This window comes from Eleginops maclovinus, chromosome 12 (genome assembly GCF_036324505.1).
Source record: "Eleginops maclovinus isolate JMC-PN-2008 ecotype Puerto Natales chromosome 12, JC_Emac_rtc_rv5, whole genome shotgun sequence".
In the NCBI taxonomy this organism is placed as follows: Eukaryota; Metazoa; Chordata; class Actinopteri; order Perciformes; family Eleginopidae; genus Eleginops; species Eleginops maclovinus.
The window spans coordinates 28,259,858-28,278,065 of record NC_086360.1 but is presented as its reverse complement, the minus strand read 5'-3'; the positions used below and the strand labels follow the sequence as shown (position 1 = coordinate 28,278,065).

The 18,208-nt window shown below is 43.4% G+C and overlaps 1 protein-coding gene and 11 non-coding genes across 12 annotated transcripts in view; 7 read left to right on the top strand and 5 right to left on the bottom strand.

The window, feature by feature from the left end:
- The window catches only part of tacr1a (tachykinin receptor 1a), a 46,700-nt gene that overhangs the window by 8,037 nt on the left and 20,455 nt on the right, over positions 1-18,208 (top strand). Inside the window, exon 2 of the mRNA XM_063898352.1 lies at positions 15,298-15,492. Within this exon, the coding sequence (XP_063754422.1) occupies positions 15,298-15,492 (195 nt within the window). The remainder of the gene's footprint in view (positions 1-15,297; positions 15,493-18,208) is intronic.
- trnat-cgu (transfer RNA threonine (anticodon CGU)) lies at positions 1,599-1,672 on the top strand. The gene has a single exon. It is a non-coding gene; the product is annotated as a tRNA-Thr (tRNA).
- trnat-ugu (transfer RNA threonine (anticodon UGU)) lies at positions 2,003-2,075 on the top strand. Its single transcript has one exon. It is a non-coding gene; the product is annotated as a tRNA-Thr (tRNA).
- On the bottom strand, positions 2,260-2,332 carry trnat-cgu (transfer RNA threonine (anticodon CGU)). Its single transcript has one exon. It is a non-coding gene; the product is annotated as a tRNA-Thr (tRNA).
- trnat-ugu (transfer RNA threonine (anticodon UGU)) lies at positions 2,701-2,774 on the top strand. The gene has a single exon. It is a non-coding gene; the product is annotated as a tRNA-Thr (tRNA).
- On the bottom strand, positions 2,988-3,060 carry trnat-cgu (transfer RNA threonine (anticodon CGU)). The gene has a single exon. It is a non-coding gene; the product is annotated as a tRNA-Thr (tRNA).
- trnat-cgu (transfer RNA threonine (anticodon CGU)) lies at positions 3,692-3,764 on the top strand. Its single transcript has one exon. It is a non-coding gene; the product is annotated as a tRNA-Thr (tRNA).
- Positions 3,978-4,051, bottom strand: trnat-ugu (transfer RNA threonine (anticodon UGU)). The gene has a single exon. It is a non-coding gene; the product is annotated as a tRNA-Thr (tRNA).
- trnat-cgu (transfer RNA threonine (anticodon CGU)) lies at positions 4,419-4,491 on the top strand. The gene has a single exon. It is a non-coding gene; the product is annotated as a tRNA-Thr (tRNA).
- On the bottom strand, positions 4,675-4,747 carry trnat-ugu (transfer RNA threonine (anticodon UGU)). Its single transcript has one exon. It is a non-coding gene; the product is annotated as a tRNA-Thr (tRNA).
- On the bottom strand, positions 5,359-5,431 carry trnat-cgu (transfer RNA threonine (anticodon CGU)). Its single transcript has one exon. It is a non-coding gene; the product is annotated as a tRNA-Thr (tRNA).
- trnat-ugu (transfer RNA threonine (anticodon UGU)) lies at positions 5,552-5,625 on the top strand. The gene has a single exon. It is a non-coding gene; the product is annotated as a tRNA-Thr (tRNA).

Genomic DNA, 18,208 nt, shown 5'->3' with positions numbered 1-18,208 from the left:
CACACAGCTCATACCTTAAGAAATACAACCGTGATGGACCTCGTCAGCTGAAGCTTCCCATGCGTGACCTCTAATGTTCACCTACCGTAGCTGAAGAGCACAGCCAGTTTGTTGCAGATGACTTCCTGATCAGAATATAAACGACAGCTTACGGTTGCCGCCTCTCCGGCTCTATCACCTTTTTCTCATTCAATTCCCACTTCCTCCACTCCCTCCTCCGTCTATGTCCCCAGAGGGTTCATACAGGGAGGTTACTCTGCCCACTACTCTCTTTCTGGTTGCATGACAGGTGGGAACACTGCGTTATAGCTCGATGGAGGGACGATGGGATGATGACAGGAGTGGCATGGATGTGTGAAAGAGGAGAATGTCAGTGGGTGAATCCCTTATTTACTTCCCATTTGTAGACTGAAGTGAGAGAAAGCTTTCCAGGAAAAATGTCACATGATGAAAGCATTCTTGGGAGTAGAGCATCATTCAGTTGGTTGCATATGAACTTCTTCGGTTTGAACCCAGGATGTCCTGTTTACAAGAGAGGCGTGTGGTGTATTAAATCTGAGGTATACTAAGGTAGATACTCTCTGAGGCCAGAGGAATGTTGGGTGGAAGAAGAGTGAAAAACAACATCTGGAATACGTGAAAGATGTCCTAGGTCACCGAGTGGGGCATACAGAGGTATTGCCTCCCTCATGGGAATACACACACTTTAGGTCGCACACTCTTTCTTCTTCTTTAAATGGTATGCACAAAGACTGTTCGGGGGACTTCCACAATTGGCTCTGGGAACCCCGCATCGCCCGTGTTGGTGTCTGATACTATGCTGTTGTACTAAACCTTATTATATACAAGCTGGTGTCTCCGGAGACTTCTTCATCATCTTCACAAACATCGCTATAAGATATACTTCAGGCGCTTTGACCCCTAAGCCACAGCGCCTCATGTTGTCCCACCTGGAGAATAGAGACAGTAGGTGTTTAACCATGCAACCCTAACCCTGAACTGTGAGAGATGAGAGACACTTTGAAGTAACAAACACATTTCCTCTAATGACAACTTGATTTTAATTAACTCTCAAAAACCACTGATTGGATATGAACACTAACAGGAATAAGGCGCTGTGGCTTAGTTGGTTTAAGTGGGTGTCTTGTAAACAGGAGATCTTGGGTTTGAATCTCAGCAGGGCTTCACACAGGACACCACTCTGTGTGCTATAAAGAACCAGAGTGTTGGACTCAGTGGCATACTTCCTAGCATGTAGAATCAACTTCTCAGGCCTTAGAAAACTTTCCTTCAGTGATTCTTTTTCATCAGAAAATACACGTTTAGGATTACACATTGTGTCCTTAAAAGAGAATCATTCATACACCCTTTGAGGCAGTGCCTCGAGGGTACCTGTGGGACGTTCTTATGAGACATTTTCCAGAAAGAAATGTGGCTTTGTTGTCTTCATATCCAGCCATTTGGGTTCGTGCCTCGAGTGGTCATTAGAGGAACTGCGTTTTTGTAACTTCTGAGTTGTTCAGACCTGGATGTTGCTGCATGGTTAATACTTTACTGTTGAATTGAGAAAACACACGTCTCCAAACAGGGAAAAAAGCGGCGCTGTGGCTTAGTAGTCCAAAGAGCCTGTCTCGTAAACAGGAGATCCTGGGTTCAAAGCCCAGCAGTGCCTTAATGGTTTATCTATCTATCCTCTCTGTGAACTAATAGAGTACACTTTCCTAAACCTATGAACACACCTAGCATGAACACTTGGTCAACAGTGATGTCACTAGTCCTAACAGCTGACCATTACTGCATAAAACGTGACCTGGCTTTCTCTTCCTTAAACAAACCAAAGTTCAAATTCAGGATTTCTCAGCTATACTCATTGTTTTGGTATTTGAGTTTAAACGAACCTATTCAACCAACATCGTTTCTAAAAGAACATGTGCGGCAGGGATCGTGAAGTCATTACGGTAGAGTTCAAATCGATGTTAGTTTGTTGTGTAGATGAGAACGTGGTGCTGTGGCTTAGGGGTCAAAGCGCCTGTCTTGTAAACAGGAGATCCTGGGTTCAAATCCCAGCAGCGCCTCACATAGGACACCGATCTGTACACTTTGATGAGCCAGAATCTTATGTTTATTGCAAAGAAGTGAGGCTACCAGCTGTATAGCGTTCTTCCTTGTATAGAAAGTACTGTGGAGGTCTTCAGTGACCTTATTCGATACCAAAAGTTTTTCTTGAATGAGAGCAATCTATATAAAGCAAAGTATACCAGGCACTGCTGGGATTTGAACCCAGGATCTCCTGTTTACGAGACAGGCGCTTTAACCACTAGGCGACAGTGCCCTTGTAATCGGGTCCGTTTTCTATAATATTGAAGCTGCAATAATTCTGTGAAAAGAAGATAGCACAAAATAATGGGCTCCCACCAATGTCTCAGAGGATTTGCAGGAGGTCAAACACTTCAAGTGAACCTTTGATTTCAGGATGCCTTCCTTATGAGACATTTTTCCAAGGAGAGGGTCGGCTTTGTTTTTGTGTCTTAACACAGCGCTGCCTTCACATCTAGATCCGTGCCTCGAGTGGTCATTAGAGGAACTGCAGTTTGTGTAACTTCTGAGTTGGTTTCATTGTTCAGACCCAGAAGTTCCAGCATGGTTAATAGTTTACTGTAGAATAGAAAAAAAACACACATCTCCAGAGGGGGGAAAAGAGGCGCTGTGGTTTAGTTGGTCAAAGCGCCTGTCTTGTAAACAGGAGATCCTGGGTTCGAATCCCAGCAGTGCCTCACACAGGACACCAGTCTGTACACTTCAAACAAACTGAGTTGTTTCCTTTAATTTCATGTAGGAGTAAGGCAACCTAAACTAAACCGGTTCCCTTTGTCTTCACTTTCTTAAAGGTGCCACAGAATGGAAAACTGTATTTACCTTGGCATAGTTGAATAAGGAGAGATCGGTACGCTGAACTGAACTACCTCAACCTTATCACTGATCAATTAAGGCACTGCTGGGATTTGAACCCAGGATCTCCTGTTTACGAGACAGGCGCTTTAACCACTAGGCGACAGTGCCCCTACCTACCTCATGTCAAAGCTGGTAGGTTTTCTTGAGAGACTTTGAAGGAATGAGAACAATCTTCAGGATCTCCTGTTCGGGATCTCCTGTTCGGGATCTCCTGTTAGGGATCTCCTGTTAGGGATCTCCTGTTCGGGATCTCCTGTTCAGGATCTCCTAGTTCAGGATCTCTTGTTCGGGATCTCCTGTTCAGGATTCGGATCTCCTGTTCAGGATCTCCTGTCCTGTTCTTAACTAATATCAAAAAGCTGCATTCATTTACATCTCAGTAATTAACTCAGTTCTTTTGATTTCAGGATACATTCTTCATGTGGGATTTTTCCAGAAAGCCTTTGCATGTATTTTGAGATGAATGAGAATAACGCTAAGCTAATATAGGCTAGGTTTGAGCACTGCTGGGATTTGCACGCAGAATCTCCTATTTACGAAACAGGATCGTTCTCCCCTAAGCCACAGCACCTCCTGCAAAGGGAGGTTCACTTGAAATGATTGACATCCTGCAAATCCACTTAGGCATTCATCAGGAGACCCAGCATCAGGAGACCCCGAACAGGAGATCCTGAAGATTGTTCTCATTCCTTCAAAGTCTCTCAAGAAAACCTACCAGCTTTGACATGAGGTAGGTAGGGGCACTGTCGCCTAGTGGTTAAAGTGCCTGTCTCGTAAACAGGAGATCCTGGGTTCAAATCCCAGCAGTGCCTTAATTGATCAGTGATAAGGTTGAGGTAGTTCAGTTCAGCGTACCGATCTCTCCTTATTCAACTATGCCAAGGTAAATACAGTTTTCCATTCTGTGGCACCTTTAAGAAAGTGAAGACAAAGGGAACCGGTTTAGTTTAGGTTGCCTTACTCCTACATGAAATTAAAGGAAACAACTCAGTTTGTTTGAAGTGTACAGACTGGTGTCCTGTGTGAGGCACTGCTGGGATTCGAACCCAGGATCTCCTGTTTACAAGACAGGCGCTTTGACCAACTAAGCCACAGCGCCTCTTTTCCCCCCTCTGGAGATGTGTGTTTTTTTCTATTCTACAGTAAACTATTAACCATGCTGGAACTTCTGGGTCTGAACAATGAAACCAACTCAGAAGTTACAAAAACTGCAGTTCCTCTAATGACCACTCGAGGCACGGATCTAGATGTGAAGGCAGCGCTGTGTTAAGACACAAAAACAAAGCCGACCCTCTCCTTGGAAAAATGTCTCATAAGGAAGGCATCCTGAAATCAAAGGTTCACTTGAAGTGCTTGACCTCCTGCAAATCCTCTGAGACATTGGTGGGAGCCCATTATTTTGTGCTATCGTCTTTTCACAGAATTATTGCAGCTTCAATATTATAGAAAATGGATCTGATTACAAGGGCACTGTCGCCTAGTGGTTAAAGCGCCTGTCTCGTAAACAGGAGATCCTGGGTTCAAATCCCAGCAGTGCCTCGTATACTTTGCTTTATATAGATTGTTCTCATTCAATAAAAACTTTTGGTATCGAATAAGGTCACTGAAGACCTCCACAGTATTTTCTATACAAGGAAGAACGCTATACAGCTGGTAGCCTCACTTCTTTGCAATAAACATAAGATTCTGGCTCATCAAAGTGTCAGATCGGTGTCCTATGTGAGGCGCTGCTGGGATTTGAACCCAGGATCTCCTGTTTACAAGACAGGCGCTTTGACCCCTAAGCCACAGCACCACGTTCTCATCTACACAACAAACTAACATCGAGTTGAACTCTACCGTAATGACATCACGATCCCTGCCGCACATGTTCTTTTAGAAACGATGTTGGTTGAATAGGTTCGCTTAAACTCAAATACCAAAACAATGAGTATAGCTGAGAAATCCTGAATTTGAACTTTGGTTTGTTTAAGGAAGAGAAAGCCAGGTCACGTTTTATGCAGTAATGGTCAGCTGTTAGGACTAGTGACATCACTGTTGCCCAAGTGTTCATGCTAGGTGTGTTCATAGGTTTAGGAAAGTGTACTCTATTAGTTCACAGAGAGGATAGATAGATAAACCATTAAGGCACTGCTGGGATTTGAACCCAGGATCTTCTGTTTACGAGAAAGGCGCTTTGACCACTAGGCGACAGTGGCCTTTCCCCTCTTCTTAACTCGTATAAATAAAATGCATTCATTTACATCACATTAAAAGGGAAGCTAACACAACATCATTGGTTCAAATCCCAGCACGGCCTCAGTGGATTTTCAGAATGTCAAAACTCCCTATGATGATATGGCATTTTTCCAAAGGCAAACATGTTGATCCTTAATGAGAATAATGTAGATCCACACTGACCACTTAAGGCACTGCTGGGATTTGAACCCAGGATCTCCTGTTTACGAGACAGGCGCTTTGACCACTAAGCGACAGCACCTCTTCTGTGCCCCCTCCATGCATTTACATCATGTTAAGAAAGGAAGGTAAGATGAAATCCTGGGTTCAAATCCCAGCAGGGCCTCAGCATATTTGCAGGATGTCAATCATGTGAACAAATGGTGCTGTGGCTTAGTTGGTCAAAGCGCCTGTCTTGTAAACAGCAGATCCTGGGTTCAAATCCCAGCAGTGCCTCACATCGACTTTGTGTAAGTGTGTAGTCCCAAAGACCTGTTTTGTACTGAAAAATAATCACTGAAGGATCTTTTCAACACTTTCTCTAAGGCCAAACCAGTTGTGCTTCTATATGCTAGTAAAAATGCCTTGAAACTGGTTCTCTACAGTGCCCAAACTGGTGCCCTGTGTGAAGCACTGCTGGGATTCGAACATCTCCTGTTTACAAGACAGGAGCGTTAACCAATTAGGCCACAGCGCCTCACTTATTTCATGTTTCCATCTCAACAAACCAGTAAACATAGAGGTCGACGATACATAAATTACAACACAATCAGTTTTGCCCCCGTCTTTGGAAGAGGGACATCGATTAAACACGTCAAAAGAGAGGGATACTTTACGTAACAAGCACAAACGCTTGGGATTTGAACCGAGGATGTCCTGCCTCTCCTGCTTCCTGCAGAGATCATTATGCTTGATGTCAACATGTAATTAAGTTAGATGGAATCAGCGCTTCAGAGGTAATAGTCTCTGTGTCTCTGGTCTAATGACTCTCCTGTTTTAACGCATTTAAACCATGTCTGTGTGTTTGCTCATCACTTGATCGCACATTCTGCTTTTGACTTCTTGCCCTGAAGTGAGCCGTCAAATTCCCGGTGATTATTGTTTCAGTCTGAGGCTGTTGAAAAGAAGCATCCGTGCTTCTATAAACCCACATCCCTGTGAGTCAGTGTCACACGTTTAGATAATTTTGAACATTTGCCTCTCAGCTGTATCACCTCTGAGTATAAACAACACTCCAATCAACACATGTCGTCTCCTGTCACTGGAAAATCCTCTCCCATTAGTGCATGTGAATGGTCTGGCAGTGCCTTGCTGAAGGGCATTTAGCTGTCTGGTGGATGATGTTATTATTAATGTGATATTATCTTTCACTATGAGGTTGTTAGTAGTTGCTTTAAATGTCACAATGGCTCTGAAAATCCAATGGGCTTCACCTTTGATCTGCACAAGAAGAGCACATTCACATCAATTTGACAACACATGTCCATCACAGTCTACAAGGGCAACAAATCCAAAACCCCGTCAACAGAAAGAGCTGCAAACACAGCCGGTCGCAGACACTGTGCCAAGACACAAACAAAAGCAGCTCAGTCAGAGAGACATGGAGTGTGTTTGATGCGATACACATATTTATTGCCATGTGTGCAAAGTGCAAGACACCATTTGACCCCCGTCATGCTCTGATGGGTTTAGGGTTAGGAGATCCGGAGTGATGAGGGGGGGCTTCTGAGCTCGCCAGGGACCTGGATCTGATGAACTGAATGTGAAAGGGGTTGAGGAGAACTGATCGTTTCCATTGGGGAATTACCGTGCACTTCTGTATCAGGTTGTTGTTGTTGTTGTTGTTGTTGTTGTTGTTGTTGTTGTTGTTGTTGTCACTCTGCAGCACGTCGGCTAAATGCTGGGAGGATTGGACTTTTATAGATTAGGCTGAATCCAACAAGCAAGCTCATCTTCTTCCTCAGTGGACATACACTGATGCAAGAGCATTTAAATGTGCACACACACACACACATACACACACACACACACACACACACACACACACACACACACACACACACACACACACACACACACACACACACACACACACACACACACACACACACACACACACACACACACACACACACACATATTCATCAGCGACACACTCACCAAGGGAAGAGGGGATCAGGCTTTTCCTCAGTCTGCTGGCTGGTGAAGAGATGGAGTGGCTCCAGGAGACAATAATGCACGCACGCACTCAAGTACTCAAGTACAAGGTCTGAGTACTTCTACTTTTACTCAAGTACAAGGTCTGAGTACTTCTACTTTTACTCAAGAACAAGATCTGAGTACTTCTACTTTACTTAAGTACAAGACCTGAGTACTACTACTTTACTCAAGAACAAGATCTGAGTACTTCTACTTTACTCAAGTACAAGATCTGAGTACTTCTACTTTACTCAAGTACAAGATCTGAGTACTTCTACTTTACTCAAGTACAAGATCTGAGTACTTCTACTTTACTCAAGTACAAGATCTGAGTACTTCTATTTTACTCAAGTACAAGATCTGAGTACTTCTACTTTACTCAAGTACAAGACCTGAGTACTTCTACTTTTACTCAAGTACAAGATCTGAGTACTTCTACTTTACTCAAGTACAAGACCTGAGTACTTCTACTTTACTCAAGTACAAGACCTGAGTACTTCTACTTTACTCAAGTACAAGACCTGAGTACTTCTACTTTACTCAAGTACAAGGTCTGAGTACTTCTAAATGTAATTTGAAGGAACACCTGCGCTGCTCCCTCCTCATCGTCTCCATTCTCCAGGTAAACACTGAAGCAGCCTCACTGTGATTACATCGATCTGCCGCGATGCCTCTGTGGTGTCGGGGCTATTTGTGGATAATTGAAGGTGTAGATCACGTATGCAATCCATCCTCATGCCGCCTGACAGCCAGTGAGGAGGCATCCCATCGAGAGGAATCAGATATTGAACACACTCTGATATTTGGAGCCTCGAAGGGGTGCTTGTGAAGATGTGAAATGAAAGGGAGGGGAACCCAGGGAGGGCTGTGTGCAAAGAGAACCATAAGCATGAAATACAGCTGCAGCCACGGCTGTCGGACCTCAGAGTACTGTTAATTTAAAGGAGTGTTTGAGGATTTGAATCATTTCTTATTTGCTGGAGTTAATCAGACAGAAGCAACACGGTCAACAGGGACATTGGATGACAGTGTTGAAGGTTTTGAAGTCACAAAGCTTTTGCATGATAAACATTTGGAGGTAGAGTTTTAAAATGTGGTTCCCATGGAGGGATTTGAGGCTATCTTTATGACTTTCCATTATTATGTGCACCAAGGAGGTGTGTTTGTCTGGCAACAGGATTACAGAAGAACTACTGGACAGGTTTTAATGAAGGTTGGAGAATACGCAAAGGAAAAAACAACGCTTTTTTGAGCTGATTTCCAGCAAAACCATTTCTCACTTTTGGTAACAGTGCAAGATAGGACGTCTGTGCTGCATTCAGGGACAGGCGGAATAGTTGGAACAATTGATCAAATTCACGTGGAAAAAATCCATTTCATTGAGAAAAACCTTCAGGAAAGAGAGGTTGTGTACAGTCTCCAAGCAGTGAAATACAAGCCATATTCTTTGTAGACTTTAAAAAACAGGAGAGTTCATTTTGATGCTGGAGTCCAAATGATTCTCCATCTTCTGGAGTTAATCTAACAGAATAAGCAAACTCAAACGGAAACAGTGATGAAGTGTTGAAGCTTTTGAGTGTGCACAGCAGACTCAGTCACAAAGCTTTCGCAGTTGACTTTTTAAATGAGGTTCTTCCTGACGGATTTGACGCTATCTTCATGACTTTCCATTATTTGTTTTCCAAGGAGTTGAGTTTGTCGGTCAACAGGATTACAGAGACACTCCTGGCCACATTTTCATGAGACGTTGTGGAAGGGTGCAGCATGAGCAGAGGGAGAACCCATTTACATTTGCAGCAGATACTGAACTATGTTTCAGCTCAGCCATTTCAACATCGAGCTTTTTTGTGCTGTGTTTGAACATTGGCAAAATAGTGGGAAAGGTGGAGACCTATTACATGGAAAGACTCTGTTAAGTCAGTGTCTTTGTAATTAAGCACAACAAGTCCTTTAACCTACATGTTGTTTCCACATTTCATCTCAAAGAACATCAATACAACACATTGGGTTGGAACGACTTCCATAATCGATAAATGAGACCATCAGAGGAGCCCCTGAATGCACCATTGGTCCTTGACGGAGGAAGTTGCTCTCCCTGGGTGACGTCTAGTTTGTCTTGCTGTCCATTAATTAACATTTCCCCATAAATTGGCAGAACACTGTATGGGACACGAATCTGCAAAGTAAGACGTAGAACCTCCTGTTTATAAGAAATCAATAGCAACCTTCAGCCGCGGAGCAGGAAAGGTCAAATAGTGCTTCTTCAGCTGCAGCTCATTACCCTCCTGTCAGGCTGGACTTTAGATGCATCCAAGGGTATCAAGAATTCAATATTGAGTTTGCATATTATTAAAAGTAAACATCAATCTGTTGCCGATTCTGGTACAGGTGTTCCAAGGTCTTCTTCAAATTCTCACATCGTAGTATTCTTATAAATGATCAAATCATCAGATGGCTTTAGTGTGTTTGGAGCTGCTGGTGGACGGAGAATGTTCTCCTATTTCCAGTCTTTATGCTAAGCTAAGCTAACCAACTAACAGCTGTGCTCACGGTACAGTACAGGGATGAGATCAGTATGACTCTTCTCATCTGACTCCAGTTCTGCTGCATTTCTGGCTTCTTTATCAGGAATCTATTCTTGTCTTTGAGTCACAGTTAAGGGCTTTTTAAAAATGACAATTGTGTTCCAACTGTGAGTCACCATTTGACATCATGTGTCACACCGTGGTTTTTAGCATTTATGTAAAAAGTCTAGACTCGTTTTTCATTGTTGTGGTTAAAGATCAGAGCAATTAGATTTGAATACAGCTTTACTCCACTGTGCATTTTCCATTTGTGATCCTGCAATTACAGCTATAAAGATGAGGAAGACATCCACATCTTGTAAAGAGCTATTGACTTCAACACATAAAACCAGGACTGAATAATTGCATTAAACAAAGGCGCAACATCCCAACAGAATATCAATACATGCCAATCCATAAGGAAAGCATTTACTGTAGAAACATTACTACACATCCAAAGTTGTCCTGCAAAAACACAAAACATGGGAACATACACATAACATACATCTACTTCTCTCCATGCAACTCCACCCATGTGGTCCAGACTCCGTCCTCAGAATGAAATCAATCAGTCATAACAGAGAACGGGCTCTTAGCAACCCTGGTGGTGCGCCATTCATGATTCAATCGATGCACGTCAAGTTGAAACGACGTCTAAATGAATGGATTCTGTCGGAGTACTCTTCTGGTTCTTACTTCACCGTGCATTTTGAGACAGTTTGAGACACTTTGAGACATGTTGAGACATGTTGAGACATGTTGAGACACTTGACACTTTGCTAAAGCGTCAAGTTGCTGTGATCACCCTCTGTCTGACACGTGCTACAAAGGACACATACTCTCAAGGTAGTCTTCATACTGTGATCACCCTCTGTCTGACATGTGCTACAGAGGACACATACTCTCAAGGTAGTCTTCATACTGTGATCACCCTCTGTCTGACACCTGCTACAGAGGACACATACTCTCAAGGTAGTCTTCATACTGTGATCACCCTCTGTCTGACACGTACTACCAAGGTAGTGTTCATACTGTGATCACCCTCTGTCTGATGTGTACTACACAGGACGTGTACTCGTACGGTAGTACTGGTGAAATGGTTAGAGGATCTTTGGTTCAGTTTTTGTGTTTCCAGGTTTATCTGAAGCAGTAATGCGTTAAAGATGACAGCCGTAATAATATCCCAGGTGGTCCTGAACACATAAACCTGCTTCTCTCGTTTCAAACACAAAACCAATGCCGTGTTGGAAGGCAGTGAATACGTGTTCTCTGAGCGGATGGTGTAGATCATTCCTGTCCATAAACTCCATGAAGTCGTGACGGATTGAGGGCCGGTTTAAAACCTGCACTGTGTTTTGGCCGGGTGTCCAGGAAGCATTTCATCTGAGTTCACTGCCAGTGGGCAGGGGGGTAGGGGGGCTTTTGACCGCTGTCCTCTGCAGGTGTGGGTTTGATTCTGGCATCAAAAGCGACTGTGACTCACCTGCAGGAAGTAAAAGTCACTCAGCTGTCAGCGCAGTTTGAAGCCGAGCCAAAGCAAAGCCCAGGCTGTGATCTTACGTCCTCTGCACACCGCTGGGAGCGTTCCATCTCTAAAGCCTCCTCATGTCTCTGATTTAATTAGAGGGAGAATGTCCATTTAGCTGATTCATTTGGGTTATTAGTGGGATTAAGCATTTAATTGGACCTCTTTGGCTCTGGACGACGTTTCACTGGAGAGCTTTTCATAAAAGGGAACCACGAAAAATAAAAACAGTGATGGTGAGAGGAGTACTCAGGTCTGGTACTCAGGTAAAAGTAGAAGTACTCAGGTCTGGTACTCAGGTAAAAGTAGAAGTACTCAGATCTTGTTCTTGAGTAAAGTAGAAGTACTCAGGTCTTGTACTTGAGTAAAAGTAGAAGTACTCAGATCTTGTACTTGAGTAAAAGTAGAAGTACTCAGGTCTTGTACTTGAGTAAAAGTAGAAGTACTCAGGTCTTGTACTTGAGTAAAAGTAGAAGTACTCAGATCTTGTACTTGAGTAAAAGTAGAAGTACTCAGGTCTTGTACTTGAGTAAAAGTAGAAGTACTCAGGTCTTGTACTTGAGTAAAGTAGAAGTACTCAGATCTTGAACTTGAGTAAAGTAGAAGTACTCAGGTCTTGTACTTGAGTAAAAGTAGAAGTACTCAGGTATTGTACTTGAGTAAAAGTAGAAGTACTCAGGTCTTGTACTTGAGTCAAAGTAGAAGTACCAGAGTGTAGGAGTACTCTGTAATTCTAAACTTCATAAAAACTACAGATTGAGACCTATACTCATCAGGAACATGTTTACTGAGGTAAACAAAGTAGTCCAATGGAGGCAACACAGACATTTTAGCCTTTGCAGACCCTTTACATGCACTAAAACCTATAGAACACACTACAGGAAAGGGAAACCCCAAAAAGCAGAATAGGGCCGCTTTAATAAAGAATTTGACACAAAAACAAAACGCAGATTCTCCCCATAGAATGTTAAAGTGATGCCAAAGAACAATCTCTCTGTTGGTCAGAACGGGTCTAATGAGTCCAGAGATATGGAGATGGGGTCAGGTGTCTGGTCAGACGGCAGAGACAGCTTACGGAGAGTAAATAGGGGATGGATGTCCGGTGGGTCTGCGGGGGACGAGTGGCAGGCAGCAGGCTGACACTGAGACTGAGATTTCTGATCCTTTCTTTTACTCTCCTTTTTTCTGGAGAGGAAGTAAAGGAACCGGAGCTCTGGATCTATTTGTTGTTGGAGGAGCAATATATGACTCAGCAGCTTTAAGACGTGAAGACACTATTATTTTCAGCTTCTCTTTGATGCAGGATTTTCCCCTGAAAGTGGGCGGGGCTTAATTTAGACAGGAAGTGACGTCAGATGCTTAATTTTTCCAGAAAAAAATCCTTATATTATATTAATAAATGATCAACATTTTGCTGCATAAAACAGCTCACAGGTTATTGAGTGGTTCAATTGAAACGCCGATGAGTTCAGCAATGCAACCAAATCTCTGATGTAGAAAATAAAGACCTGAGGTGGAGAATTATAATTTCTCCTCACAGCCATTTTCGGGAAACCAATTTCCCAATGCCGCTCAGCGTTAATGATGTTCTATCAGTTATTCATGCTCTCTCCCTCTCTGATTGTAACAATGTGATTACATTAGCGCAGAGGGAACCGTTTCAGTTTTACTCCACATCATACACTCTTTGTAATGTTACTCCATTGTCTCTTTCACACCCGAGAGCACACTTCTTTCTTTTGGACAATTGAAGCTTAATGTGACCTTAAGATTAGCTTTATTTTAAATGTCTCAGATCTGTGTGTGTGTGGGCGAGTGTGTGTGTGTTTACCGCAGGTGTGAAGATCTATTCCCACTGTCTGATGCTGAACCAAATGAGCATTTTTCACACCACATATAGATGTAAATACTTCTGAATCATCTGTAGCTACACCTCTTCGTCCTCTCCTCACATGCCACCGTGACATTTGCCGGACTCGCTTCACCAAAGTGTGTTTAAAGAAGTGTGTGTTTGAGTTTACCCTATGCAGCAGAAGCATGTGAAACTAGCCGAGCATAAAACGAAGACCAAGATGTTGTTTGTTACTGATTGGATCAGCAGTGGGTTTTCATGCAGGATTATTCCCTGGTCTGATGCAGTTAACGAGGCAGCTGTTTCCCTGTTTCTGCTATCTATGCTAAGCTAAGCTAAGCAGCTTTCTGGCTGTAGTTTTAAATGTAAACATCCCAAAATGTCTAATATACTGTATCTGTAGATTTGAGATGGATATTGATGCATGCTTCGGAACATTTTAGCATCGGTTCAGATATTAAGCCACAAAGTGATTTATAATAAATTACGTAAGTAAACAAGTGTATATATTTGTACAGGAGGAGGACGCTCTTTAATGTGCTCATTGTGTGCATCTTTGCTTTCATTTAGAGGCTCTTTGTGGTTGCATTGTGTCTGTTACTGTTCCGTGTCATTGTGTGTCTTTTCGTGGTTGTTTTGCATCTCTTTCTAGCCGTTTTGTCTCCCTTTGCAGTACTTTTGTCAGGGTTGTGGTAAAGGACCCAAATGCAGAGAAACAAGGGGAGGCAGGTATGGGGGAAACCTCAGAAGCAATGGAGACGAAACTCAGAGAGACACTGGAGAGCAGGAACTGATGGCAAAACACTGTTGGGTTTATTCGGAGTTACGGCCGGAGAATTGACAAGACATTTACTGCAGACACGAGTTGCCACAGCGGTTGCCAAACCAATCCTGAAGATCTCAGGGATAGAAAGAGGTTTTAACTAGTTCCAGATGGATAATCAACATTCTCAGAGCAGCAGACTAAACAATCTAGGACAATACGTCCAACTTAACCTGACATCCCGGTCACACATAAGGTGTCTAACGAAGCATCTGGACTCAGCCCCAAACAATAAAACCAATGTAAGAGCAGGCGTGAGAGTTTACCCACTGTGGGGACAAGGCTTCAGAAGCCCAGGCTGCCCCTCCTTAATGAAGATAACAGCACCTGCAGGGCCGTTAGCCCATGTCAGAGGAGGACAGAGAGGAAGGACACAACTGGCTAACTTGAAAACAAGCAGTACACAAGCAGCTGTGAGGAGACCAATGGTCACGTGTGTGAAGAGGTCACCGGCCTGAGCGAAAGGTCACAAGCTTACACAAAATATTCCCTAACAGCAGGTATGGGGGTTTGAACCAAAAGCGAGCTTTATTAAAAAAAAGCTGTTAACGAAAATACACAGCTAGTCGAATACAGGACATGAAAAATACTTAACTTGACACATGAAGGACGACGACCGGACAAGAGACAAAAGGGCAACAGAGACTAAGTACTCATGGGTAATCACAAGACAAGACACGGCTGGAGAGGGGAGGAGAAACACAGGGGCAACAGGTGAACACCATGACACAATCAGGCACAGGAGGGAAACGCAGACAGGAAGTGAAGGTAGACATGACACAGAGGGGAAAACATTTCAAAATAAAACAGGAAACAGACACAAAGCAAGGATCATGACAACTTTTGGTCTATTTATAATCATTTAAAGTCTGTTCGTTGTGCTTTTGAGTGTCTTTGTGGTTGTTTTGCATCTCTGTGTTTTGGGTTGGTTAAAGTCTTGTGGTTGAGTTGGTCTCCGTAGTCTGGTCTTATTTCTCTTTGTAGTTGCTTTGTGTGTCTTTTCGGTTATCTTGCAGCTCTTTGCAGCCATATCAAAGGTTCTTTATGTCTTGTTGCAGCTTTTTTGTGATTTGTTTTGTAGTCATTTTGACCCTATCACTAACCCCTCGATGATCTCAGGTGTTCCTCAGCATCGTAACATCTTTATCCCCCCCCCCCGCTGCAGGTACATGGCCATCATCCACCCCCTGCAGCAGCGCATGTCGTCCACGGAGACGAAGGTGGTGGTGGGGGTGATCTGGGTGCTGGCCCTGCTGCTGGCCTTCCCTCAGTACTACTACTCCAACACGGACCAGCTGCCCGACCGCGTGGTCTGCTACATCGACTGGCCCGAGTACAGCGTGTGCGACTTCAAGAAGATGTGAGTCTGTAGAGTTTGGATCCTTTCAAATATTCAAAGACAATTTATTGACTCTTTATTTCTGAGATGCTTCCACCACAGTCCCTCCGTCAGCGGGACGTCAAATACTCAGGTCTTGTACTTGAGTAAAAGTAGAAGTACTCAGGTCTTGTACTTGAGTAAAAGTAGAAGTACTCAGGTCTTGTACTTGAGTAAAGTAGAAGTACTCAGATCTTGAACTTGAGTAAAAGTAGAAGTACTCAGGTCTTGTACTTGAGTAAAGTAGAAGTACTCAGATCTTGAACTTGAGTAAAGTAGAAGTACTCAGATCTTGTACTTGAGTAAAGTAGAAGTACTCAGGTCTTGTACTTGAGTAAAGTAGAAGTACTCAGATCTTGTACTTGAGTAAAGTAGAAGTACTCAGGTCTTGTACTTGAGTAAAGTAGAAGTACTCAGGTCTTGTACTTGAGTAAAGTAGAAGTACTCAGGTCTTGTACTTGAGTAAAGTAGAAGTACTCAGGTCTTGTACTTGAGTAAAGTAGAAGTACTCAGATCTTGTACTTAAGTAGAAGTACTCAGACCTTGTACTTGAGTAAAGTAGAAGTACTCAGGTCTTGTACTTGAGTAAAGTAGAAGTACTCAGGTCTTGTACTTGAGTAAAGTAGAAGTACTCAGGTCTTGTACTTGAGTAAAGTAGAAGTACTCAGGTCTTGTACTTGAGTAAAGTAGAAGTACTCAGATCTTGTACTTGAGTAAAGTAGAAGTACTCAGGTCTTGTACTTGAGTAAAGTAGAAGTACCAGAGTGTAGGAATACTCTGTCTCAGTAAAAGTATTCTAAATGTTCCTCCAGTGAAAGTAGAAAGTACTCTCCTCTAAATGTACTTAAAGTAGCGACAGTAAAAGTAGTCATTGTCTGATTGGTCCATTTCTGAATAATATCTCTGATATGTTTTATAATGATTGATCATTAAAGTGTTCTCAGAGCTGGTAAAGGTGCAGCTAGTTCGAATGGCTTTGTATACTGCAGGGTAGCTGCTGGATTTACTGCAGGTGAACTAAAGTCTGATTTAAGGGAGATTATATTTACCTTCATTAATCCTAATCTGCCTAGCAACTAAAGGGATTACATACATGTAGTAGAGTAAAAGTACACCATTTACCTCTGCTTGAGTAAATGTACTTTACTCCACTCAATGGCATTAATTACTCAGGAGGATGTTGTTTGTGTTGGGTGTAAAATGAGCGAGCGCTGCAGAAAGCACGGAGGCTTCTCTGTGAATAAATTGATGGCACATCACAGGGGAGTTACTGAAAGGCAGGCGAAGAGAAAAGGTTAAAAGGAGCAATTATTTTTGAATGGATTCTTACAACACCATTTATTTCTAGTGCTGCTGCAACAGCCACAGAGAGGAAGACAGGTGCAAAACATTTCAAGAGATAAAAACACGATAACAAAAAAACAATTGAGAATAATTTCTGTATTTTTAAGGAAGTCAAAAGAAAATCACGACTCCAGGAGGAGAGCATTTACTGCGGATCATTACTAACAACAGTTATTTCCCATGTGTTGCTGGATGAACACATACATGGAAACACATAGAACATGAATTGACGTTCCCCCCCTCCCATGCAACTCACTGAACACCATTGGCTCATCCTCAAAATTAAATGAGTAAATCACAACATAGGAACAAAGGAACGTTTTTGAGCAATGAGTAAAAAAAAGGAGCACTTCTAAGAAAGAGTTAGACTCGGGTATTGATTTTACGTCAGTGCAGTAGATATAACTCCAGAAGCCAGACAGGTGCAGGTGTAACCCGCTGCAGCTTCAGAAACACAAGTGTGCCAAAACTCATGAAGAGACATCTGCAGCAGCTCTTCAACACATGCAGCATCTAGAGAACATTCAGCAGAGGAGACATGAGCAGTTTACTAAAAGCTGCAGAAACCAAACGCTGCAAGAAGCTCCAACACAACGGAGACCAGGGGACACTAAAGAGAGACGCACACAGCTGGAGACCAGGGGACAATAAAGAGAGACGCACACAGCTGGAGACCAGGGGACACTAAAGAGAGACGCACACAGCTGGAGACCAGGGGACACTAAAGAGAGACGCACACAGCTGGAGAGCAGGGGACACTAAAGAGAGACGCACACAGCTGGAGACCAGGGGACACTAAAGAGAGACGCACACAGCCGGAGACCAGGGGACACTAAACAGAGACGCACACAGCCGGAGACCAGGGGACACTAAAGAGAGACACACACAGCTGGAGACCAGGGGACACTAAAGAGAGACGCACACAGCTGGAGACCAGGGGACACTAAAGAGAAATGCACACAGCTGGAGACCAGGGGACACTAAAGAGAGACGCACACAGCCAGAGACCAGGGGACACTAAAAGGAGACGCGCACAGCTGGAGACCAGGGGACACTAAAGAGAGACGCACACAGCCAGAGACCAGGGGACACTAAACAGAGACGCACAGAGCTGGAGACCAGGGGACACTAAAAGGAGACGCGCACAGCTGGAGACCAGGGGACACTAAAGAGAGACGCACACAGCTGGAGACCAGGGGACACTAAAGAGAGACGCACACAGCTGGAGACCAGGGGACACTAAAGAGAGACGCACACAGCTGGAGACCAGGGGACACTAAAGAGAGACGCACACAGCCGGAGACCAGGGGACACTAAAAAGAGACGCGCACAGCTGGAGACCAGGGGACACTAA